This window comes from Meleagris gallopavo, chromosome 3 (assembly GCF_905368555.1).
Source record: "Meleagris gallopavo chromosome 3, MGAL_WU_HG_1.1, whole genome shotgun sequence".
In the NCBI taxonomy this organism is placed as follows: Eukaryota; Metazoa; Chordata; class Aves; order Galliformes; family Phasianidae; genus Meleagris; species Meleagris gallopavo.
In genome coordinates this window covers 36,727,608-36,753,373 of record NC_139406.1, presented here as the reverse complement: position 1 = coordinate 36,753,373, position 25,766 = coordinate 36,727,608, and the positions used below count along the sequence as shown (strand labels likewise).

The 25,766-nt window shown below is 40.7% G+C and overlaps 1 protein-coding gene across 2 annotated transcripts in view; it reads right to left on the bottom strand.

Moving 5' to 3' along the window:
* ZNF516 (zinc finger protein 516) overlaps positions 1–25,766 on the bottom strand; it is a 103,009-nt gene that overhangs the window by 40,786 nt on the left and 36,457 nt on the right. For both annotated transcript variants that reach the window (XM_085220670.1, XM_085220671.1), the window contains exon 2: positions 17,250–19,268. In XM_085220670.1, coding sequence (XP_085076796.1) covers positions 17,250–19,155 — 1,906 coding nt within the window. In that variant the 5' untranslated portion in view covers positions 19,156–19,268. The remainder of the gene's footprint in view (positions 1–17,249; positions 19,269–25,766) is intronic.

Here is a 25,766-nt window from a genome sequence, read left to right as displayed (position 1 = left end):
AGATTTTCCACACCAAAAGCCATCTTCTCTCCAATTCAGCCTGTTAGGAAGCCAGGCCTGAAGAATTCTGTGCTCAGATCTTCACTTTTTCCTAACAGGAGACATTTTGGCTGTGTTTTGGAGGCTGCATACTTTGGTCTTTTGGACTTCCAAAATCTATAACGCTGGTTTCAAACCTGATTTCTTACAATCACACACTCATCGTTTCCATCAACAACACAGTGTCTTTTTTTTTTTTTTGACCAGAAACTAAGTAACATCCTGCTTTAACAAAAGAGCAGCACTTCTCTTATGCTTCATGTAAACAGCAAAGCTCAATCCTGCTTCCAGTGATCATCAACAGCTTCCACATGTACACTCAGCGGTTACTTTCAATGGGACAAATCCTCACTTATTCCACTCCTGAGGCTTATGGATACAAACAGCAAGGAAAGAGGGTGACAAGGGCTTGAAACATCATTTTGATGAGCCAACAGTTAAAGAGACCAAGAGGTTTTCACCAAAAAAATGTACCATTGAATTGGCTAAGTGCTTCGTGTGGTGGAAGAGTGGCAACTGGGAAGACAGAGAGAGAATGAGATTTGATTGCACACAAATAATTTATCACTAACATAACTGTGTGGCTTCCACATAATTCCTCGGCTAGATATAAGGTCAAAAGACCAGTACAATATTTGATATGGATAGGAAAATACAAACAGCAACGTTTAGTAAATCAATTATGAAGATTACATCTCAGCAAAACATTAGATCTAAAGCCCAAATGAACTTCATCATGTAAGAAAAAAAAACTAATTGCACTTTAAAGAAAGCCTAGTAAAATTACTGCACAATCAGAAGGCAGTCATTTATTAATACATAAAGATTGTATGCTGCTGTTCTCTTTAGTTAAGATTAGAACTGAAATATGAGCCTTATATGGAAAGAAGCTTTGATGACAGTCATTTATTTGGGAAAGCTTTTCCAGCCTTTTTGTTTCACACAAATGATTTGAATGTTTAAAGCATTTAAATAATTCCGTATCTAAGTATTAATACAGAGATGCTGTCTTTTCCATCTTTTATGTTTTTATTAAACTGTTAGTAAAAATGCAGCTGCTGATTTATAAGCAATTCAAAATTAATATATATACAAGCAGGCAGCCATTTTCACAATCTGGCAAGTAACACGTTTCCATAAATAACAAAGAATACAGGGTCATGATATCAGCTGTTGAGAAATTTACTAAGTCACCATGCCACTAATTTTGCTGTAACCATTTGCTGGATTGTTTTACTTATGGTTTGAAACTGAATTTAGAAATGCTTTCACTAAGATACTGCTGAATTTTATACATTACGTTCCCAATTTAACAGCTTTCTCTCTGCTGCTTTCTCTCTAGAATTCCACACGTCTTTGTCCACACTGAGCACAGTGGATGATAACAGAGCACAGGCTTGGTGGGCAAAGGTTTGTGAACATCCAAGTCTGCTCTTCACATATTCATCTGTACAAACTGCAGCAACACAGGGTTATTTGTCCACATACATGGTCAGATGCACTATTACCCATCTCTTCAGGCACACAGTATTAGTTAATTGCTCAGTACATCAGCTTTAGATAATTAGACACAGCTGTATGTTTGAAAATAGTAACACACAGTGGGAAATCCTGCTGGAAGATTTTTGTCATAAACACTTTTGTGGTTCTCAGATATACCATTATCTATTCCTTACGTCTCTATTTTGATCACTGTTTAAAGTTCTTGGTCTTAACTTTTCTTCTGGGAGCTGTGCCAAGTATTCCACTTAAAAACAATTTTGTGGCATTGTCACTCAGCTTCTTTCTAACAGAAAAAAAATAGAGACAATTCCTTGAAAATGTAAGCTGTTTCCTTAAAAGAATCAAGGAAAAAGAAAAATAATATTTTTAACTGACAGAGGTAATGGACAATGAGGGGTTATTACATTTTGCTTTTAAGTAGCATGCAGAGTAATGCAATTCAATCTTCATTTTCTCCAGGAACAGCTCCCCTTCCCCACCCCCAAAGCTGTCAGGAAGCTCCAAGCTTTCTTCTTTTTTTTTTAAATAAAACCATCTCAGATCTGCTCAATTCATCTTCTTTCACAAACATAAAAGTTACAAGCCATATTAGCTTAGAATTGATTTTGACAATCTGATTCTTTAACGATTCAGGTGACTGAAAAAGAAAGAATGACTTGGTTTATTGTGTTGCATTGGAGGAGGATGCTTAAAAATAAAGGAGGGAAAATTATATTGGTGATTCTGAAAGCACGAAGATTAAATGGTCACAAAGGCATACACAGAATTAATCAGAGCAAAATAAAAATAAACACATCGATCAAATCTGAAGGCATACCTGGCATCACAGAGCAAGAGCACATCATTAGTTTCAGCAGCATAATGAAGTGATTTCTCTCTTGTTGGTTTCTGGAGTGCAGACATAGAAGATCACACTGCGTTCACACACACGTAACTCCAGAAAGCAGAGCAGAGAACCACCATTTCATTCTGATTCATGAGCTAAGATGCTTTTCCTCATTTTTTCCTAACTGCTGCTAACTGTATTTCTGCTCTCCTGTCCAAGTGAACTCCAAGCTACTGGGGGATTTCCCAAGTGGGATTACCTGTGTTTCTTCAGTTCCTACTAGCCGCTTACAGTGGCACCTGTGACAATTTAGTTGAGCTGGCTGACAACAACCAGCAACCAAACGTGAGGAAATAGCAGACAGACTAAGCTGTCCCAGAAGACAAAATGTAACTTTGGGGTGGGGTTTCTTCTTCTGTCTGAAATTCGTAAGAAATTCTAATTCCTAGGGAAAAAAAAAAAAAGAACAGAAAACTGAACTATACTAAAATCTTCTGCCTTTTGTTCTAAGAGTTTTTCTTGTTGTTCCTCTCAGCTTTTGCTGAGGTATAGTCACGGTGCATAATATAATTAACCTCGATTAAGGAAATAGCGGGAAAATGTTTCCCCTTCTATTCCTAGGAAAAGCACTGTGGGGGTAAAGGGTGGGGAAATCAAAACAGGAGAGCACCACAGCTTAAAGTATAGAGAAGCACCATTAAGCCTTCATACAACATCTGTATGACATTTGCACATGCACTCACTTCCAGTGAGGAGACAGAATTCAAAGCTAATGGAGAACATCCCAAGTCTCCCAGTGCAGGAAGAATCCCGTAGCCTTCCCAGCTGTGTTTTCAGGATTGTGAAATGGGAGGCTGGCAAAGCAGCCTATTTTCTATTAAATTGCTTTCACTGCTATTTTTGGCCAGGTGGTGTTACAAAGTTCTTAAACAGATCTATCGTACTGCTGCATGTTCTACGAGAGACCAGAGTACATTGAGACTACTGTAAAACAATAGCTACAGAACAAGCCTCGTCATCTTCTGCTTGTTGTACACAGTAATTTGTTCTAAGGTCAATGCTGTGATTTGCAACAAAGGACGATAGCTTAAGGGTAAAGAATGAACAGCAGTTGTTAATGGAAGTTCTGTTGCTATACAAATGCCCCAGAAATGAATGAAATAAAATAATTCTGTACTAGCAAAACTGATTATGGACACGGTGTTCAACCTTAGCTCTCCACAAACTGTCCATTTCACCGAGAAAACGCAGCAAATGCTTTCAAGTATCTGAAACAAGAAAATAACACTGATGATGCATTATGATTTTGAAGCAGATTTGACAAACGCAGCACTTGCCATCAGCGCTAATTTATTTGTGTTAAGATATAAGGAAGGAAAGGTACCTGGATTTACAGTGTTACTTGTAAAATGTCCATTACTAAGAGTAAGGCAGTTTTGTTCAAAACCCCATGTGGGACTGCTCGACTGAATCTAAACATCTGGGGCAAGTTATGTATCTGGCTTTCATGCCTTTGGAATGATATGCTACATTTAAGCCAAGAGGTTCAGACACACCACTTTTAACAGCCATGTTTCAAAAGTCCATGACTTTATCATTTTGAATCTTCCCACTCAATAACACTTTCAATTTAAAAAGTTTATCTCCTTTTCTGCACTCCAAGTAAAAACAGGCATAGACATTGCAGATGTCATCTTCCGAAGTGTTTCCCCAAATCCAGCGAGTACCACATGATACTGAAGCTCTCAGATGGAAAGGTACAAAGGAAGAGTCACCCTGACGAATCACAGTGTAAAATGCTAAGATACAGAGCGTATCAAAATGTGTTCTCTCGTTTACACAATTCTCCCTCTTTCAGTTTCCCTCAGGACCTCAGAAAGACTTCTATTTGATTTTCTTTCACCTGTTCTGCCTCCTTACGCTGCCCTGAGCTCCGAGATTGTTCCCGCAGGGCTTTGGCAGCTGCTCTGCTAAATCTCCTGTGCTGACAAACCCCCACCCAGCGCAGACAGGATTATGCTCAGCTACAGCCTCTCCTTCCCCGGTACTCCGCTTTCTCTGTGTGTGCTCTGCACTCATTCATTTCCTCCCTTCAAACAACACTCGTTTTTTCCCTGCCAACTGTGTCTTCACAGCCTAATTCCTCACAGCATGCCAACCTTTCCAGCACGTGCTGACCCAGGACTGGGCTGTCCTTCTGGCTTTCAATCAGCAAGCTAAAGCCCAGGGCTGGGCTGTCCTTGTGGCTCTTCTATCAGCAAGCTAATGCCGTGACACCACTTACGCAAACATAAAACGCTTACCTCCAGCTTACTTCCTTACGCCATTAATTCACCCGTTTTCAAGGCTCTATTTAAGGCTCACATTCGCTACAATTCCTACACAAACCACCTATGGTTAGTAGCTGACAAGAGCAGCTGAAATGGTTCAAGTGGGATTTTTGGAAGTAAATGCTCAGCTGTGTCCTTGATCCCTCTCCAGCAGGCTCAGCCAGGGGATTCCCTCAAGGTCTCCTCCATTCCTCAGCTATACTACATTGTCTAGCCTAAACCCAGAGCAAACCCTGAAACAAACTCCTCTACTGCTTCTTTTGAGAAACCCCAAAGCACCCTTACTTCTTTACAGTAAGGGTGACGCAGCACTGCAACAGGCTGCCCAGAGAGACAGTGGATTCTCCTTTTGTGGAGATAATCAAGACCCATCTGGACACCTACCTGTGCAACCTTTTATAAGGAGCCTGCTTTAGCAGTGGTGTTGGACTCAATGGTGTCTTGAAGTTCTTTCCAACTTCTGCAATTCTGTGGTTTCTTGTATTATCATCAAAGCAAGCTGGATCGAGTCATGGCCTCCGAATAAAGGAAAATGTCCCCAGCCAGGTCCCACCTCCCCCGTCACAACACGAGCAGCACTCTGCCCATAAAGCTGCATCCTGGAGCCAACATGCACAGGCAGCTCTGCAGAGGTAAGGAGAGAGACTGCACATCTGTCTTACTCATGTTTCAAACTGCCAACAAAAGAAATGCATGTTGGCTATCACAATGGTTGAGTAAAATATTTAAACTTACTGAATATATCCTAAAAAAAGATTAATTCTTGCTCTAGTATAAATGACAAAGAAAGGTCAGTCCAGAAGAAAATTTTACTACCACATATAGCTCTCATTATGCATTAATAACGTCTAATTTCCTAGTGTTCATATGAGGGACTTGCATGCTGACAACACCAGAGATCTAAAAAAATAAAACAAAACAAAACAAACAACAAAAAAAAACCAACAAAACCACGAATCTAATAGCTCTATTTGCAAAATAAAGTGATTATGTTTGAATTATATCTAATATGTCATGCCTTTTATTTTTATTAATTTTATTAATGAAAACAAAAACCAACACTGCACATTTCCCACACAAACAACTGTGCTGGGGCATCCTTGTCAAACATATTTAGCATTACAATAGCAAGTAAGTGATTCTCATGTGCACCAATTTGCTGTCCCAGAGCAATCCAAGTAAATAATTACTTTTTCCTGTTAGAATTTTACTCTCTATTCTGTTTTTGGCAACTTTTCCTAAGGCTTCTCTAGGCTTCAGAAATACTTAAGGTTAAGATGTTTGTGAGAGATTGGTGTGCGTGTGGATATAGCAAGTGTAAGGACAAGAAACTTCTGCAAAGTATTAGAAGAGGTTTAGGATTAATGTGTTCCATGTGCAGTGTAAGCTGCATTTCCTGAATGCTCTTTTAAGGAAAGAGAAAGGCCTCTTTACTTCATTACCTAGTAAAAAAAAGTTTCACTACCTACTGAATAAATGCTTAATTGCAGAAAACTGAGCAATCCTGTGGTTCACTGATGCTCTACATCAGCAAAGCACACAAAGGGCAAAGTCCAAATGCAGCGCTTGCTCCACTACCTTGGGATACAGCAGGGATAGGAAGAGATGAAACCTTTGCATCCCTCTATGACCCTGACTCTTACAACACCTTGCACTCAGTCTTTCACCATCGTGACACTTGCTCACAATCACTATTATTAAAACATGCAGAAAATGTTTCATTGAGAGCAAAAGTGCTGTTTAGACCTGAGGTTGATTTTTCTGAAAGAATCCATGTATTTCCCTTGTGGCTGTGTTTTCTTCCCCCCAAAATTTAGTTTTTTGCTGACAGCAGCTTGCCTCAAATGCTATTTAAGCAGTAAGACATCACAAGACATATGCTATTCTGAGATAACACACCTCTGAAGTACCGTTAGGTGTAGCTGATGCCTTCAACTGCCTGATGAATTTGTTATCTCAAAGAAACACAAGGTTTGGGAGGGTCTTGTATTACAGGCTAAATCCAAATTTAGTCTTAAAATTTGGAAAAAAAAAAAAAAAAAAAAAGAAGAAGAAAGAAGAAGAAGAAAAAAAAAAAAAAGTGTTTTTCTATCTCTTTAGAAGGAAATAGATTTCACTTAGAGTAACTACCCCTAATTTAAGGTTGCCAAAACAAAACCAAGATTACAGTTGTGATATGACAACAAAATCATTTTAACGGCTGTTTATTCTTCTGTTACTTAAAGTAACAGAGAAAATGAAGTTGAAATGAAGTTGAAATGAAGATATTTGAAGTTTGAGATGGCCAATCTGGAAAACAAAGTTCTAAAAGAATGTAAGACTGTGTTTAAAAAACACATCCTGTAAAAAATACTGACCCTGACAAAGAAGAGTATCTACACCCATACTCAAGTTACAATAACCATTTATTGAGAAAGTACGTGTCCTTCTCACATTAACACTCCCTTGGTAGAGAATCTGCACTTTAAATGAAGGAAGTGTTGGATTTTCATTATTAGCATCACTAAAACCTTACTGAATCTATTAACAGAATATCCACAAAAGGCAGTTTTTTGAGATTTGCTCCTCACAGTCTCTTATCTGCTCGGACTAAAGTCTGAATGCTCCAGTAGATTTCAGGATATGTGATTTACACTGGCATTGATTACTGAAATGAAACGTTTCTCTGTTTTTCCTTTAACCTCGAGCCAGCAGGTGCCAAGTGGTTCAACAAAGCTCCAACCCGACTTTGCAGAAGCTGAACCAAGCCAGCAGCTACCACTTCAGCTAGATCAGCACCGAGGTATTCAGCAATTTGCCAGTTCAAACCCTTGCTGTCTAAAAGCAAGAAAAGCTGAGGAGGGACTTTTTAATAAGGGCATGGAGTGACAGGATGAGGAGAAATGGCTTTAAATTGGAAGAGGATAGATTTAGACTTGATATCTGGAAGAAATTCTTTACTATGAGGGTGGTGAGACACTGGAACAGGTCGCCCAGTGAGGTTGTGGATGCCCGCAACATGAAGGCGTTCAAAACCAGGCTGAATGGGGCTCTGAGCAACCTGGTCTAGAGGGAGGTATCCCTGCCTATTGCAGGGGGTTGGAACTAGGTGATCTTAACGGTCCATTCCATGATTCTTTGAAAAATAAATTCTCCATGCAAACAAATTCGCTAGACTTTTACAATCCCATTCCAATAATGCCTGGATGCTGGTCACAAAGCATGGAACAGCAGCAGTCACAGACCAAGCACAAAAAGAATCTGAAAGTGTCAAAGACTAGTTCTAGGGCATTGAAAATAACCACACAATGAAAAATAGAATTTTTTTTCTCCAGTTTCCATAAAATTTACTATATGTGTTGTTAGTGACTCTCAAAAAAATCCATGTCTACTGATGATAAATCTTGAAAGCAATCAAGAGCAAACTGAGAATAATGGAAAAAAAGGTTATTGACGCTCTCCCTGTAAAGGGTTCCCTTGACTGCAGCTAAGTTGCTCTTGACTTTTAGAGGTTCGACTGATGCCACAGTCAGGCCCACTCAAGCTAAAGCTGAATGACTCAATGAGACTACTGGTGTAGGAAATAAGTAAATAAATACAAGAATAAAGTGAAGTCAGGTATAATAATAATATATATATTATTATTATATGGATATAATAAAATCCATATTTGCAAAACACAGCTGCAGAAAACAAGTTAACTATGCATACACCAAGCTAAACTCTGTGTTACTTTTATATCCTGGGCAGCTCTGGATCCCACTAGGTTTCAGCTGAGGCCCATCCCATCCACAGATACGCACCGAGAGCATCCACTGCCAAACCCAGCCCTTAACAAAGAAAACTTGACTCTCAGTTTAAGATGGATCAAAACTGTGAACCATAATTTTAAGGGCAGCAAAAAAGATCAGACATCAAAGACACCCACACTTATCCCCTGTTAGCAGCCATTTACAGATCAGCAGAATCCCATCTCAACACAACCATGGTGCTACAGAAATATTTGGAAATCAGATTAAAGCCACTAGCATTGCACAATTTGCACTGCTTAAATCTTGTTTTACTACTTGGGGGGATGGGGTCCTTGTTCGCTAATCAGAAACTGTTAGAAAATAAAAGCATTACACAACGTGATTTTATGCCTATAAATGTCACGGGGTGTTATTTCACGTGCTATATATTAATGTAACAGAAACATCAGTAAATTGCTACAGTGGCTTTTAAAAAGGACGCAAGGTAAGGTAGGCATAAAGAAGTGATGTTTTTGAGGAAGCTGTTAATGTTACTGAAAGCTGAATTCAAAAGTAGGTGTCTTATATGCAGAAGTTTAAAAAACTTGCTGAAAAAGAGCTAAAAGCCAACTGCAAAAACTGGACCTGCTGTGCAAATATATGAAACATAAGGGGATATATTTTTTTGAACGCACAAACTAAATCCAGCATTGCCAATAGTTTTCCACATCCCTGAAAAAAAGTATATATATTTTTTACATGCTTGTTGTGTTGGTAAACATGAAATGGACACTGGTGTTTTAGAAAGGATTAGCTAGACACAAACAGTCCTTAAAGAACCTAGTGTGACAGCAATTTCAAAAGCTACTGAAGAAGTATGAAGATGTAATCTCACTTTGGGCATCTTACACAAGTTTCAGGGCAAAGTTTATCTTGCTATCACGTCCCTTTAAGAAACCACACTCATCTCCTTGCTTCCTGACAGATAAAATAAAGGCTGAGGAAACCTATCTCTCTCTCAGTATCTCCGTACAAGTTTTCTTCCCAGCTGAGCCATGCCTCCATTGTTCATATCACATATCTACAGCTACAATAAACTGTCTAAACAATACACTGGTCTAACTGTGTCACTTGTTATTGCATACATCAACCAGACAGAAGAAAGTAACAGTTAAGACTAAAATACAGTGCAAGTATCTTGGATGTAAAAAATTCTGCAGCACTTACACCAGGGGACTCCCACTGAACCATTTGCACAGAATAAAATGAGTGCAACAGTTGCATTAGTAAATTCAAAATGTTGTTGAAGTTCACTCTCCATCAACAACAAACAACTTCTGCCATAACTGCCATTCCTGGCAGAAGTCATGCACTTACTGAAGTATTTCCATCTCAGCCAGCGCTTGCTGCCTTAGTTCTGACTTGAGCTGACTGTGCATTATCTGCTCCACATCACCCTGCCCCACTGCAGGAGCAGCTGGAGCTCCTGTTCAGCTCTCATGCTGGCCACCCACACTACATCAGACTGAGTAAGACAGGACCTAGTAACAAGGAGCTTGGTAATCAGGAACACAGTGGAAATTATCCAAGATGCCTACAGGGCAATCATTAAATGTTCCTTAGTTAGTATGATGTCAGGGTAATATATAGCATTAAAGGGTACAGACTGCATTATCCCACAGTTACTGCCCTGTTCCAATCAATCATTTTTGTAAGAGCTTCTCGGAGCACAGCCTCCAGGAGCCTAAAATAAAGGGCTAAACAACTTCACATTTACGAGGTACATGCGCCAAAGAAGGTTTTTAACCACACATCAGGAAGTCCTGTGTCTCTCTTCTCCTTCTCCTCGATACACACTTCAACAATTCTGACTGCCTGCAATCTTCTTGTCATCTATTTCCTTGAGATGATCAGCTTTATTTCTATTTCATTCTGTTCCCTCAGTTCTTCCCATTCATATTGTCCCATCATTAAGAAGATAAATAAAAAAAAGCTATTGCAGATGACAGCACCACAGGAAGATACTCACACTGGAGATTTTCACTGCAGTCCTGAAGATTGTACTAAGGGCCAAAGGGGAGGGAAGAGGCAATGGAGTACTGCTGTGCAGATGCACACAGGTCTGTACTGATAAAAAATGTTTAAACCCGCAGTGCTTTGCAAAGAAATTTGAGCTCATAAGACAACACTATCCCCCATGCAGCTTTCCCACATGTACCAGAATGGGGCTATGTGCATTACTGCAAGGTAGAAAAGTTTCTGAACTGTATTATTAGACATGGCACAACTATGTAGCTGATTTAGCCCTGATCCACTCGATTTGTTTTGAGGAACAATTTGAACTTTGCAAAGTCCAAACTACGCCTAGCAGATCTCACTTCTGCAAGCACAGGGTCCTCGTCTCTCTGTTTCCCCAGTGACTTGAATCGTCACTCTGCTATACTTCAAAGTCTCAGCATTAACAATAAAAACAATTAGTTAGAGTTGTAAAGTTGAGGTTGTTTTGTATTCCAACAACCACTCCTGGGCAACACCAAAATTAACTGCTAAGTGAAGAGCATAATCCCAGCAAAATATTATTTTCACTGTAGGGTTCTAACAGGAGCCACTGACGCTGTTCTGCCTTGAATCTACTCCATTACAAAGAAATCTGAGGCAGTAGTTACCAGCTGTCCAGCATAGAAATATTCCCCAATTTTTAATGCATTTCTTCTGGTAAATAAATAATGCTAAATAACTTCAGCACACTTAGGATTGTACATGTAGAACAAGAATTTCATTTGGTGTAAGACGTCATAATGGCATTGTCTTCAGCGGCAGTTATAGAATCACTGAGGTTGGAAAAGCCCCCTAAGATCACCCAGTCCAACCATCAACCCATCCCCACCATGCCCACTGACCACATCCCTCAGTGCCACATCCACATGGCTCTTGAACACTCCCAGAGACGGTGACCCCACCACCTCTCTGGGCAGCCTGTGTCACTGCCTCACTGCTCTGTTGGAGAAGAAATTTTTCCTAATACCCAATCTGAAGCTGATGCAACTTAAACCCAGTGCCTCTTGTCCTACCATTAGTTATCTGGGAATAGAGGCCAACTACAGAAAGCAATTTGCATTAAATGGGAGTCTGGCATGAGAAGTTCTTAAAGTACAGTTATTTGATTAAGCTACATAGCAAAAAATCTATAAATAGCGGAGAGGATTTCCCTTGTATACCCTTGTATATAGATAAACATATTTTCATATAAGCAAAAAAAGGAAGTTCTGGCATTAGATCTTGGCAGCTATACTGCATGCATTCAGTTTTTCCAACAGTATATATTCACGAGAGCTAGCTTTCTTTATTCTTCGTTCTTAGTCTGGAGTTACAACATATTTTTATTTTTCTGTTGTCACTTGCAATGCCGCTTGACATATACGTAGTGCTCTTCTTCCCCAAACAACAGACCCACCATTCCACTGGAAAATGAAAGCAACTCTGGAAGATGTTTACCTTTTATTTATTCATTTTAAATCAAAACCCCTATGAGATTAGGCACTTTTTGTACCAGCTCTTGGATCTGTAAGAACTTATATCTGAACAAAACAAAATCCAAATCTATGCTTTACAAATCTCTGCCAGTCTAACAAATGTCATTATCTTTCTATTCTAGCATTGCAATTTACATACAGGATTTTCTTATAATGTGTCTGGGATAAATGCAATCTGTTACATCTTTGTGTTTGTATAATCTGTAACAATTCATAGGTAGCTCTCCTCCCTTTCAGTTCACCAACAAAGACACTAAGACACTGAATCCATTGGATTTCTAAGAGTTTTTAAACAAATGCAAACAAGTCCATGCACTTTTTTTTTTTCTTTTCTTTTTTTTATAAATTAAAACCTAGGAAGGTCGTGCAACTTACAACTTAGTGAGTCCATAACATCAAGCCAGTAGATGTACCAGGAGGTGCAAACACAAAAAGCTTCTGCACCTCTGCCTCCTGTTTGCGTGACTATACCTGACCTCTTGCTTGTTAACATATAAAACCTACTAGCATCACCCACCTCAGGCCAGGATGCTGTAAGCCCTTTGGTTTCTGTGCAAGATGCCCAAAACCTTAGCTCTGCCTTGGAGGGTTCAAAATCCAGTGCTGTCCTACCTCTTGTCTTGCCCTTCCATTGAGCTCATCTTCTCACCAAACCACTGGTACTTCCTAATGCAAAAAAACACAGCCACACACAGCTGGGGTTTTTTTTTTTTTTTTTTGGTTTTTTGGTTTGTTTTGTTTTTTGTTTTTGTTTTTGGTTTGGTTTGGTTTGTTTTTTGTTTGTTTGTTTGTTTTTTTAATTCTGTGCTTTCCAGCCATTTGTGTCCATCTTATCTTCTCAGACTAGGAGCTCCTTACGCCTCGCACTGTATTTGTACAGGGCCTCACACAGTAGTTTTCCTCTGCAATCAGTCCCTTTCTGCATTAGCCAGCATAACAAAACCAGCATGTATTAAGTAAGAATGAATCAGTTTCTCCTTAAAGCATTTTGAAAATTTGGAGGAGTCCAACATAGGAAAAAAAAAAAAAAAAAGGAAAAGAAAAGAAAACAGAGGGAAGAGGCAGAAAAGAAACAAAACAAAATGGAGACTATTCCCACTGAAAGCAACATCACCTCTAAGATGCATTCTCTCCTTTCCCTTGCTTCCCTCCTTGATAATGTCAGGCTAGAACAAGAAGCATTCTCTTCTTTATTCCTACATAACAATCCTGGGTTTGGTGTTTGATTCTTCCCCCTTCTAGGTTTATTTTAGTATTTTGCATTCAAACACCATATTTGGCAGAAAGGAAAAGAAGCAACATTATGACATTATCCCTTTCTCCAAGATATAGACTGGGATATCAAAGACCTGCTGTTTTAGTACATGCTTGCTGAGCACCAAGTAGTATTTAAATTGTTTTCACTTCTTTTCTTCATCTTTCCACCTGTCAGAAGCAGTCATATCTTTAAAATCGTACTTCCTCCTTTATTTCAGGCCTGGAACAGTCCCTAGTGCCTACTATAACAAAATGCAACACTCCAATTCTAAATATACCATGACAACATGAGTGCCTGTGTTAAGCCTTAAAAATACTGACCACTGAATGCACACATATGTACATGCACAAGACTGAACTGTTTCTTTTGCACATTAAATACTACGTTTAAGGAAAGAAGCTGTTAGACTGAAGAAAAAAAAAAGTATTTTTCCTTCCACTTTTATCGCTGTACAACTTCCCTCTACATGCTTAGTCATATCCCTGGAGTTCTTTTAATTAAAAAGTTAAAATCATAGAATCTGCCTTCAAATTGGTGAAGTGCTAAGCAACAACTTGCCAGTAGCTGAAACAGTGTCAAATTCAACTGAATGGAAATTCAGGTACAGTTTGCTAGTGACATGAATGCCAAATAAAAACAAAGACCCATTTGGAGCAGGGAGAGCTCAAAAATATTCTAAGTCTGCTCTTAACAGACAGACCATGCTCTGGGGCGCCTTCTCCCAGGTGGCTGTCATACAAAGCACATGTATATCATGCATATGACAAGTTTGTATGATGGGTATCACATGGTACTCTGCCCATGAAATATAAGCGAATTGTTTCATTTTTTGCCCTCCTTCCAATAAGATGGAAATCAGTTTGTAACCTGCCAGCTTCCCCCTGGCAGCTGATAAGCAGGGTCTGCATGCATCACTCTCATGCCTGAGAAATCATTATGTTACTCTACGTACACAGCAGAGACAAATTACTGATGTGTTAAGAGCAAAGAAGTGGCTACCCTGGAGGCTCTCAACCCCATTTCACATGCAAAGTGCATTCCTTGCTTTCCTCCCAATAAGCTCTGTCACTTTTCCCCAGCTCCAGTCACCCTCAGCCCCAGCATCTGTTGGCCCTAAGTGAGCATGGAGGTGCATACCCAGCTCCCTTGCTGCAAGATACTGGGCAAGCCACTTACTACCTATCCTGTGTGTCAGCAGGACCACTCAGATTAGTACATTAAACGTACAGAGGTGCCTTCAGCTGAATTAGGACTAGAATTTTCAATAGCTGGTAGTACCAAGACCCTCTTCTGACCCTCTCTGTTACAAGACAAGAGGGTCTTGTAACAGGGTTAGTATGTCAAATGGCGGGCAAAATAGATATGAAAGTAAACTTATCTTATTTAAAATAACCTTGTGATTAATGCAAGGTTTTCTTGACCGCAACCTGAGTAAAAATACTACCACAGCAGGCACATCAGGAAGAGGAACCGAGAACACAGAGCATGGTTTACCCGCCTCTGCTGGGGGTGGCTGCTGTCTGGGGCACTGGAGCTTTGCTCTCAACAGAAAAGGTTAACCAGCAAGAATGGCTACAACAAACCACAGCAGAGGACAGCAAAATGCAGCACTTTTAGGACAAAACACATTTGAAGGCCACACTGGACCATCTGATTTTAACAGGATGTACACGAGTGTGGAATTTGGCCTGCATTCTTAAGACTTTACGCATATGGTGGTAGAGGAGGAAAAGAAAGCCTCTCCAGTTAAAACTGTAATTTGCAGAAGAGTAAAACCAATCCTACAGCTTGCAGGACAGAAGGACCACAGTCCCATAGCAAACAATGTAAGTGCAGCCTCAGCAAAACTGATACCAGAAAGGGAAAAGTGAGAAACTTCAGTCCTGAAATGTGATGTGCTATGGGAAAAATAAATAAATAAATAAATAAATCCTTCCTTTTTAATGAAAAAGTCTTTGTCACTTGTAAACTTGTAAAAAATAAAATGCAGCAGCCATCATCACAGACAATCAATGCTAATGCATCCCTTTTCTAAGATGTATCTTTATTTAGGACTATCAGTTTTCTTCTTCTTTAGTATTCAGCAAAATAGATAAGAACCAATTTCACACCCAAAGGAATGAGTTTCCTGGTGTTGGTTAGAGACAGTGGTTAATCCAGTCACCTTAATTCCTGTGAGAGAATCTGCTTGCAACTCAAACTCTCACGTTTCACTCACGAGACAAGGGCTGAGCTTCAACTGAGGTAAGAACTGGGACAGGGAAAGAGATGAGACAGCTCCTCTTGTTAAAAATAAAGTGCTGAACAGAGAGAGCACAGAAGAACAGCCTTACTGTTTGAACATCATGTGAAAAGTGTTCCAGTGTTTTCAGCCTGTCTCCAGAGAGATGGTTTTCCATCACAGCAGTTTCCATAAGGGCACTGTACATTACACAGGTAAAATATGGCAGCCCCACTTAACTCCAGACAAAGCTGCAGCTTTAGAACTACGTTTTGTATCAATTGTATAGAGGTGCTTCAAGCAGCAGCTGATGGGTTTTCACGCAAAACAAGTACAGTCCCATAAACAACTTTTTTAAAGGATCCCAATCCAAGAAACTATAGATGGGAAAACCAAGTTCTGTGTTTTTTAACTGTGCAAGTAGTAACAGTGACAATATTTGAGTTAACTTGTCACTAGGACTTCTTGGAGTTGTGAAATGGACAATAAAGCATTAAAAAGGGCAGGGGTTCTAAGTTTAATTTAAATTTCTGTTCTTCTGTGCACTCAATTTGTCCACAGGGAACTTGACCCAAGTTGTAGTGAAATCAAGTTGAGGACCCTTCTTGTAATTATTAAAGACAAATGGATGGGTTTCATACACCCTCCTGATCAACAGTTTCAGTCCTTTGTTTCCTCTTCCCCCTGAACTTTGACAGCCATATTGTCAAACAGTGGTGGCCTCAAAATTAGCTGCCCTTAAAACCCCCCAATATTTTATGAAAGAAGCTTAATGACACAATATCCCAGACTGCCTTACGACTATACTAAAAATACGCAGTTATTAATACACAGTACTGGCAAGTGTTGTTTTGGGGTCATTGTGGGGTTTGCAGCCACTGGAGAAAGCAGTACATTATATCCACCTTCCCCTACAATGGTGTAGATTATACTTCAGAGATGGTCTTGAAAATGAGTTTTTAATTTACAGATAACATCGTTCTTCAGAGAGAGAAAAAAAAAAAAAAGGAACAAAAAGAGGAGGAGTATGTTAATATTTGCCAAAAAAAAAAAAAAAAGAAAAAAATCCGCATAAGGCCAGTAAGGAAAGAATGGTTAATCTCATGTTTCTAAAAGGGCATTATAAAACAAATAACGGTAAACAACAAAAATCAGAAGGAAAAAAACTATACAAAAGTGGTTAATAGTGTTCTTTTAAATATTTACATTGCTGTTATTTGGAGCATAATTTGTTCCATTTAGTAGTGTTGGGCTCAAAGGACCGCTTTAACCCGGAGAGATTAATTATAGCCCTTAGAGTTATAAACACAAGTTTGAGAAGCAAAGCAGAAAGGAGAGGAGAGAAACACCTTTCATGCTGGCTATTAATGAGTTCACATGCTTAGGAGCAACACCACACAAGCTGCACCCTTCCTGAAGGAGCTTGCTGAAGGTAGGACTGGGGCTGGATATCCATAAACTGGGGAAAAATAGCCCCGAGACATCACAGAATGGAAAAAGACCTCTCAGTCATCTAGTTCAACTGTCCATCTACCATCAATATTGCCCACTAAACCATGTCCCTAAGTACCCCATCTACACGTTCTCCGTGCTGGGAGGGCAGCTCGACATAACAGCAGAGGTAACGCTGCAGGGCACTGAGATAGTTCTTGGGTATATCCCCCACTGAAATACAAATTTGCCTGCACCTTCTGAAGACATCCTCTGACCTCACATCTATCGCAACAGCAGCAACGAAAATGGCACACAGAGCAATGCATGTTGGGCACAGGGCTCCATCCTGCCCACACACTTTGCTCATTGCGTGGCCCAGCCAGCAGCCATCTTACCTAGCGAGGGGTCGGCCGCTCCCTCCTCCGAGCTCTCCTCGGCCCCTTCTTCCCCCAGGCCAGAGGTGGCTGAGTCCTCCAGAGCAGACACGGAGTCAGGTGTGCTGGGCCCACTGACGGAACCCAAGTCCCCTTCTTCACTGCTGGAGCCATAGCGGTCGGGCTGGGCGGCCGTCCCACCTTCGCGGCAGCTCCTCCGTTCCTTGCGGTGCACCCGCGAGTGCAGCACCATTTGGTGGTAGGTGCGGAAGATCTTGCCGCACTCGAAGCACTCGGTGGACTTGTTCTGGGTGGCCCGCCTGCCCTGTCGTGAGGAGGGACGGTAGTCCACATCACCCTGGGCGGGCGGGCAGCTCTCCCCTGGCAGGACGCTGCTGGCCTTCTCCAGGCGCCCGCTGGGACAGCTCTTCTTCTTGGGGTTGCTGGAGGAGCTGGGCGAATCCTGCTCCCGCTTGCGCTTCTCCTGGTTGACGAGGATGTACTCCCTCTTATCTTTGTCATAAGTCACATCCGCGTCCGCCAGGGCCTCGTCCCACCCCAAATACTTCACATACTCAGAGGGCTCTGCTACTTTTCCTTTGGTGGCCAGCTGCCAAGCTTGGTAGCTACTGACTGGATCCAGCTCAGCTACTCTTTTGCCAGGCTGTCCTCTTGTAACTCTATCCATCCCTACAGATGGCCTTAGACTGAGACACTGCAAGAAAAACTGCTTTGTTACTGAGGGGCTCAGGCTCCCATCGATTAAGCCCTCGGCTTTATCCCCAGTGCTGCCCCGCTGAGCCTGGTAGTGCACAGCATTATGCGCCTTTAGGCTTTCCATATTTGTAAATAGATTTCCACACTTGGCGCAGACTTCATACAGGGACAGGCCAGTCACAATCGTCTCCTCCTGTATCACATCATTGATAGTGGCTATGAGCTCCAGCTCGTTTTTCAGTTTGTTTTTGCTCCCAGATCTCGGGCCGTGTGACTTCATGTGGTTTTTGAGAAACCAGGGCTCTTTGAATCTTCTGCCACAAATGTGGCAGCCGTGATCAAATGAGCCCCTGTGCTTTTTCATGTGAGCTTTCAGGAACCAGGTTTGACTGAAGGCCTGGCCGCAGACTTCACAAGGAAACTCACCAGCACTCAGCTCACTCTTGCAGTTCTCAGCGTAGGCCTCCCCATTTGGGACCTGAGCAGTAACATGGTCCTTCTCCACATGGCTTAACAATGACTCCTCCCTCAGGGTCATGAAGCTACACAGCCTGCACTTGAATGGTTTGTGGATCTGGTGCAGGTGCTGCTCCAAGTCCTTCTTCCTTTCAAATTTGCTTTTGCAGAAGGTGCACGGGTAAGCAGAGAGTTTGCCATCCTCTTCAGCAGGCATCGCCTCTGTGACGTCCTTTTTGCTGCTTCTCAACAAGATCTTGCTGCTATCTAACTGAGCGCTACCATTCAAGATCTTGTTGCAGGCAGACGTGCTTTTGGTGGGGCTGGTGCAGCCGCCCAGGCCCTCCGACACTCCCATCTCACCCAGCTGAGCCTCTCCCATCTCTACCTCATGTCCCTGACTTAAAGTGCCTGTCCTGTGGCTACGGATGTGGATTTTCAGGTTGCCCTTTTGGGAAGCTCTGTGATCGCAGTAAGGGCATTTGTAGGGCTTCTCACCTGTGTGCTTCCTCATGTGCTGCGATAAGGAGCTCTGAAAAGGGAAACTTTTACCACAGATGCAGCAGCTGTGGCACATGGTCTTGTCAGCATCCATGTCATTTTTGCTCAGCTTGCCTGGGCTGGAGGATCTCCGTAACGCCATTTCTGCCTCTCTGCTACGATCCATCTGTATTACTGCAACAGTGGGTGAGTGGGGCAGGAGGATTAAAGCATGTCTGGCAGCAGAGGAGGGTTGAACTGCGTTCTCAATCATACGGTTCTGCAGAGATGTTTTATTGCTTCATTCTTGGAGTAACATTTCTCCTTGCAGTTGCTCAAAGCGCCGATTTATTTCTGCGTGCTCTGTAAGTGGATGGCGGAGATCACCTGGAACAAGAAGAAAAGCACATAAACTTACAAAAATCATGTAAGCAGATTCTAAAATGTATTTCAACCCATTAATATTTTGACTTCAACAGATTCTGACACTTGTGCCACACTCATAAGCACACTATGCTACGATTTATTGCACTAAGAAGCAGCTTCTCTGATATTCTAGACTTCAATGGCAAGCATTCAAAGCACAATTAATAAAATCCAAAAAGAAGAAACTATGAAAAAAGAACTAAATTTCCATAAACTTACATCACATTGTCTTTATAGAAATGCCAACTTTAAAAATATTTTTTGTTTTAAAACCAAGCAGAAGTGGCTAAAAAAATGCACTTTACATGAGGAAAACATTTCTTGAGGGGGTTATTACACTTTAAATCTGTGACTATACCATCATGAGTAATTTCATGTAAAATACTTACTTGCCAAAGATAAAAGGCTTTCCTAGAGACTTTAGCAAATATCATATTCCTGCTGGCAACTGCATTACTTTGCATCTCAGACAGTTCTGCTGTGCTTGATGTGGCATGCAAGGAGCAGGCGCAGAAACTGAGCACATTCAGTACTTTGATTAAAGAGAAAATGAGAACGCAGAGCCTGACAAAGCATTCCAGGTAACCAATAGTCATTTCCTGATGGGCAATACGGAAGAAAACTCCAAACATAATATTTAGTTTCAATCTGACAAAGTGAACTGATAACATGCTTAGGTATCAACTCATCTTAAAAGTGGGTGATATATGTCAGCAAGACATACAGGAAACCACAAGAGCAACCACCTCAATGACAAAGAGCCTTAACCATAAACAAACAAACAAAGGAAGAAGCAACTTCGATTAACAAAACAGATTAATAACAGTCAAAAAGCTTTTGTGTTCTACCACAGTTAAATACGATGGTCATTATCTGCCTCAGCAATGCAATATGCAATGCACCAGCATCCCTCCCCTTTTCATATAGCAACAAATCAATGGTTAGATTTTAATAGATCGCTTCTTTTTCACTTACAACTGTAAAACAAAAATCTTCTCCCTTTCCTATCCTCATTAAGAGCTACAGACACCACATGACTAGATCAAAGGATACGACGGTCTGTAATGAACAGCACCAAGCTATTATTGAGTTAAGAAAACATCAGCATCTTAAAATGTAACTAGCAAAAACAAAACTATGTACTCATGCATCCATCATTTGAGATCTATGACTCAAAAAATAAAGAGCTACAGATCTAAAGTCACAAAGGTTTCTCATTGTATTCACCTTTGAACCTCTTCAGTACATAAACGAGTAAATACAGTCTAATCACATCACCAGCACAAGCTTAACAAAAAGCAAGGTAAAGCTGATGCAACGCTCATCTCAGTTACACAGTATAGAATAACTTCATTATGTCTAAGTTAATTTAGTCCTCTTATTTGCTACAAAACCATTCATTTCTGGGTTTGATTTTCTACATCTTGTATCTGTACAGCACGTTACAAGCTATCAACAGCATCTATTCAAACCACTTTTTTTCATAGAGAGCTGATAGTAATATCTAAAACAGATGTATCACAAATGCAATTTCATTTCTTGAACAAAGCATTTTTATATTACAACTAGTTTGGAAGTAACATATTAGCCTGGGGGTGGGAGGTGGAAATCATATCAGATCACAAATTCAGAAGTCCATATAAGCAGGAAGAGTGCAAACAATAGCATCTGAATTAATCTCTGAAATTTGTCATTTAAGACCAAGCGAAGGGGCAGCCTGACAGCAAACTGAGTATATAAAGGATGGCAGCCACTGGAAGTTTTTGCTGTATCAGGTGGTACAAACATGCAAAATCGCAAATAAAAACATGGTTTCCACTGCATACTGAGGGATGAAACAACACAGAGTAATATTTTCATTTATGTGACTCATAACACAAGACTGCCAAGTAGCAACCCAGATTGTCTCATAACCAAAGACTTGACCTAAAACTCATTAAACATAAGAAGAAACAGCAAGGTAATACTTTTTGCCTTTCACACTACAGTATACTTGAATAGGCTGCAGCTGCTTCTGAAATGTTCTGTGGAGGGTGGAGGGGGGGGTGGAACAACTAGTAAGCCTTGGGGACAGACTGTCCTGGGTATTTTAGAGGCCTTCTACATTCCACATTTTCTGCACTTTACACCAGCAAGAACACTGCTTCATAGTAAGATTTTAGACAAGCAATCTTTTTTTTTTTTTTTTTTTTTTTTTTTTAAATGTAGGTCTCATTCTAATTCAACTTTCTATACCGTTTCTTGTCTGAAAATTCAAATTCAAAAGTCAAACTTAGTCAGACAAGAATGCTGCAAGCCGCAGTTAAAGCACGTATAAATCCAAAGCTTCAGAGTTCCTTTGTTTACTCGGCCACAGCTTTCCTATGCTTAGCCATGACATATTTCATTTCAATTATTCATAGCATTTTCATTAATGAAGCTTAGTTACGAAAATGAGGATATGAAGAAAGCATTACTTGTAAGACAAATACAGTCACTCAGAGGAGATGCCCCAAGCCCTATATTCAATTAGGCCTGAGGGGGAAAAATAAGCTAGAGTTTAAAGACTGCCAAATGATTTTATTAATTTAAAATAATTAATGGAAGTATATCATCTTCATCAAAATATTGCGAGACAATTGGTTCTGCTTTATTACTTAGCTTGGCCTGCGCACTGCAATTTATAGCGTAAGTTGAAATGAGCGTTCCTGGTTTTGCGCTGTTTCAATTAGTAGTCATTTAAAACCTGCAGCATTTCAGGTCTGATCTCCCACCGACAGAAATTCCAAGGGGAGGATGGGCATCCACCAAATCTGAGTCTTTACGCGGTACGCGGAGGTCGGCTTTAGGCTGTAGTAAACGGACCGGCAAAGACATACAGGAGCAGCTTTCAACTCCCACTTCGCATCCTCTAAGTGCCTCTTACACGTAATTCTCTTTGAGGGGCTCTTTGCAGAACAACAAAGCTAGTGTTCATTAGAAAGGAGAGAAGCAGCAAATGCAAAATAAAAACGACAACTTTGAAAAATGCTTCCATTCACGAGACCAAACGTACAAAACAAGGAAAGTAACACTAAGAATTCTACCAATTTACAATTAGTAACTTCCACATTAATTATCAGACAATAATTTCAATGTCAAACATGGCACAAGAGGTGGAAGATGTTGAGTAGAAAACCAAATCATACTGTTTACTCCTTTGCAGCAAGTAAAAATTTGTCACAGCGGTGTGTATTTTTTTCTGGCTGACTGCAACAATAAAAATATTTTGACCTAATTACGAATTTGAAAGTATTCTGAAATAATACTCTTTAAATGCACATGGTATCTGGCCAGCTACTCCACGGTATCAAGTCTAAGTAATTCAGGTAGTAACCAGTACCCTTTCATCTCTTTGGTCCAAATTCAGGCTCCACAATTGTCACACACCGTTCAGAGCAGATTGCATCCAGCCTGTAGATTCCTCGCAGGCTGCCAAAGCAGGAGGAGTCCTGCTAGCAGAGGCTGAAGCTGGAGTTAAAAGTAAATCGACTCTATTTCAAACATTTTGGCACCAAAACATCTAATAGGCTCTAATATTAAAACTGAGCTTGGAAAGGTTTTTCGGCTTGAGAGAGAATGCATTTGGCCAAAGCCAACCTGCTGTCACCAAGGAGCTTGGAGCTTCAGCATCAGCCACAGCTTTGATAGAACAGGGGGAACGGTTTGACAGGACAAAGGGAAATAGTTTTAAACTAAAAGAGAGGGATTTTGATTAGCTATCAGGGGAAGCTTTTTACAGAGAGGGCGGTGAGGTGCTGTCACAGCTGCCCAGAGAAGCTGTGCGTGCTCCCTGGAGGCTCCCAATGCCAGGTTGGATGGGACCCTGGGCAGCCTAATCTAGCAGTATGAACCTTGCCTGTGGCAGGGGGTTGGAACTAGCTGATCTGTAAGGTTCCTTCCAACCCAAGACATCCTATGATTCCCCAGCAGAGCTTCGGGCCCTGCCAGCACCACAGCAGACACACATGGCTCTGTTGCCCTCATAGCTCCATTGTCCTCACAGCTAAAATGAGTTGTGAAGTGAGGCACGGGTAAAAGGGCAAGGAACAATGCTTTAAATAAAACAGGAGCACTCTGCAATACCTGATACTCTACTTTTTATGCCACCTGCATCTTCTGAAAGAAGACGAGACACGCTTAGTCCCTGCAGTTGGCCACACAGCCCTCTCAAGGCCTTTTTGTGTCACCTGGAAAACACTGAAGGAAAGAAATACATAGAAAATAAACAAGGTGAGAAATTGGAAAAAAAAATAGAATGTGAAGAGAGGTACCTCATTGAAAAATTGCAAATTCATTTCTGTCAAGTACTTAGATACAAATATTTTTAGCAGTGTAGACAGAGTAAAAAAGAGAAGAAAATTATCCCTGTTCCAACATACAGAAAACTGTAAATCCTTTGTTTTCCTGCAACAGATGAGAATATTCTTCAACAGGTAATAAACAAGAAGATACATTTTAGGAAGCCTCTGCAATCTTTTCCCAAAGCAACATGTGTATTTTAAAATCAAATGCTTTCAGTTTGGGTGTCAGAATTTCAAGTCCCATCTGAAAGATAAATACACTGTAGAAATACTGCTCTTCTCATCTGCAAGAGGTTTGAATACACACTGCAATCACTCCATTGTGCTTCTCTGCCAAAAGCAACAGTGATTTAAAAAAAAAAAAAAAAAAAACAACACTGTGAGTTGTGATCTTAGGAAAAAAAGTCACTGAAATTCTTTTACATGATGCAGTGATAGGATATTGCAATCAAACATCTATAGGTGAATGGAAGGAAGTTGTATCTTTCGAAGAAGGGCAGACTGGAGAACTGATCTCTCTAGGCTTGTGAAGACTCAGACTGCCCCAAAGTCATATTCTACTGCACCCCAGAAGACCAAGTGTATCTTTAAATAGTAAAGCCCACCCTTGAATTTACAGGAAATCCTCACATCCTCTGACCTAGGGACTAAACTTGCCAGTAGGTAAAGGCAGCATAGCTCTGAATTGATTTTCTGAAAGTAATCCAAACTAATCCAGTGAAAAGCTATCAGTGAATCCAGAGCCAGTTATGGAAGATGACTGTCTAATTTTCAAATGTATTCAATTATTACGAATGAATCTTAACAACAAGCCTGTTTGAAAAGTTTGTTTAAGCCTGCCAAAATTGACACGATGACAGGAAAGGAAAAAGAAAAAACTCCCGGAAAAACACGGAATTTCTACTAGTCTAAGTTTATTCCAGCTACATTTTATAAAACCCAATCCCTAAGTAGCATTTTGCAATACTTGTTGTTTAATCATTTTAAACCAGCCATCCCCTGCAGCTGAGGAAGCTGCTCCCATCTGGGAAGTTTGCCTTTCAAACACTGAAACATTATTTTGAGCTCCACTGACTACATCGGAAGGTTTTGTGTCTTCCTCCCCCCATGAGCTAATGGCATCCTGCTGCAGGCTCCAGCCCAGCAGCCAAGGCTGCAAAAGCAGAGACAGGTCTTTCCGAAGCGATGTTGCACCCTTCATGGGGGGTGGGGGAGGAAAAAGACGCTCGAATAAAGATCAAAATCATTGCCATTGAAAAAGCTCGAGGTAGGCATCTGCAGCGAGGTGAGCTCTCTCAAAACCAAGCCAGCAGGACAATAGGGACAGCGCAACCCAGTTTTTGGTGGTTCCTAAAGCAGCAGTGCAGGATCGTGGAGGGGGGGAGTTTGCCTTGTGCTGCTCCTGGGTTTGTCGAGAAACACGGAGCTGTCACCCACTCAGTACATATTTTGTGTTTTAGTGCACTGTGCGTGTTTGTCTTCTGGAGACAAAGCAGTGCGCTCTATTGCTTACACTGTAGTATTATAAGCAATGAATTAAAATATATCATTAACATCCAGGACAAGCTTTATCTTGCTCGCAAAACAAAGAGACCATTCTTTGAACAAATTGAGGGGGAAAATCCTATAATGACAATGAAGAGTTCCTCTCCCTAAAAACGGCGCTGTACAAGATTAACAATTACGGGCTTATATCCTACAGACCGGGGTTACGAATAGCTGCATGAAGTGATGCATTCACTATTGGGAAAGTAAGTACCATTGATGACAAGGCCTTGGGGCTTCTGCTGTTCTCAGACCAATCAATAATCCATTATGAACAAACTACATTTCCACTCTAATATGAAGAAATGAATAAAAGGGAACCAGTATCACTAATACTTCCACGGAATGAAAACAACAATGCAGAAATCACAAAATGCCACCATCACAAGACTTAATCTAGTGGCGATACGTAACACTGACACAACCACCCACAATAACCCTTTATTTTAAAGCAGTTGTGAGCGACCACTACATTATAGTCCAAAATAAAAAGCTTATTTTAAAGGCAAGATTCTTTCAAGACTACTTATTCTGGCTGCGGGACAAAACAAAAAAACAACATTAATCTTACAAGGCAAGAAGAAAACGAACC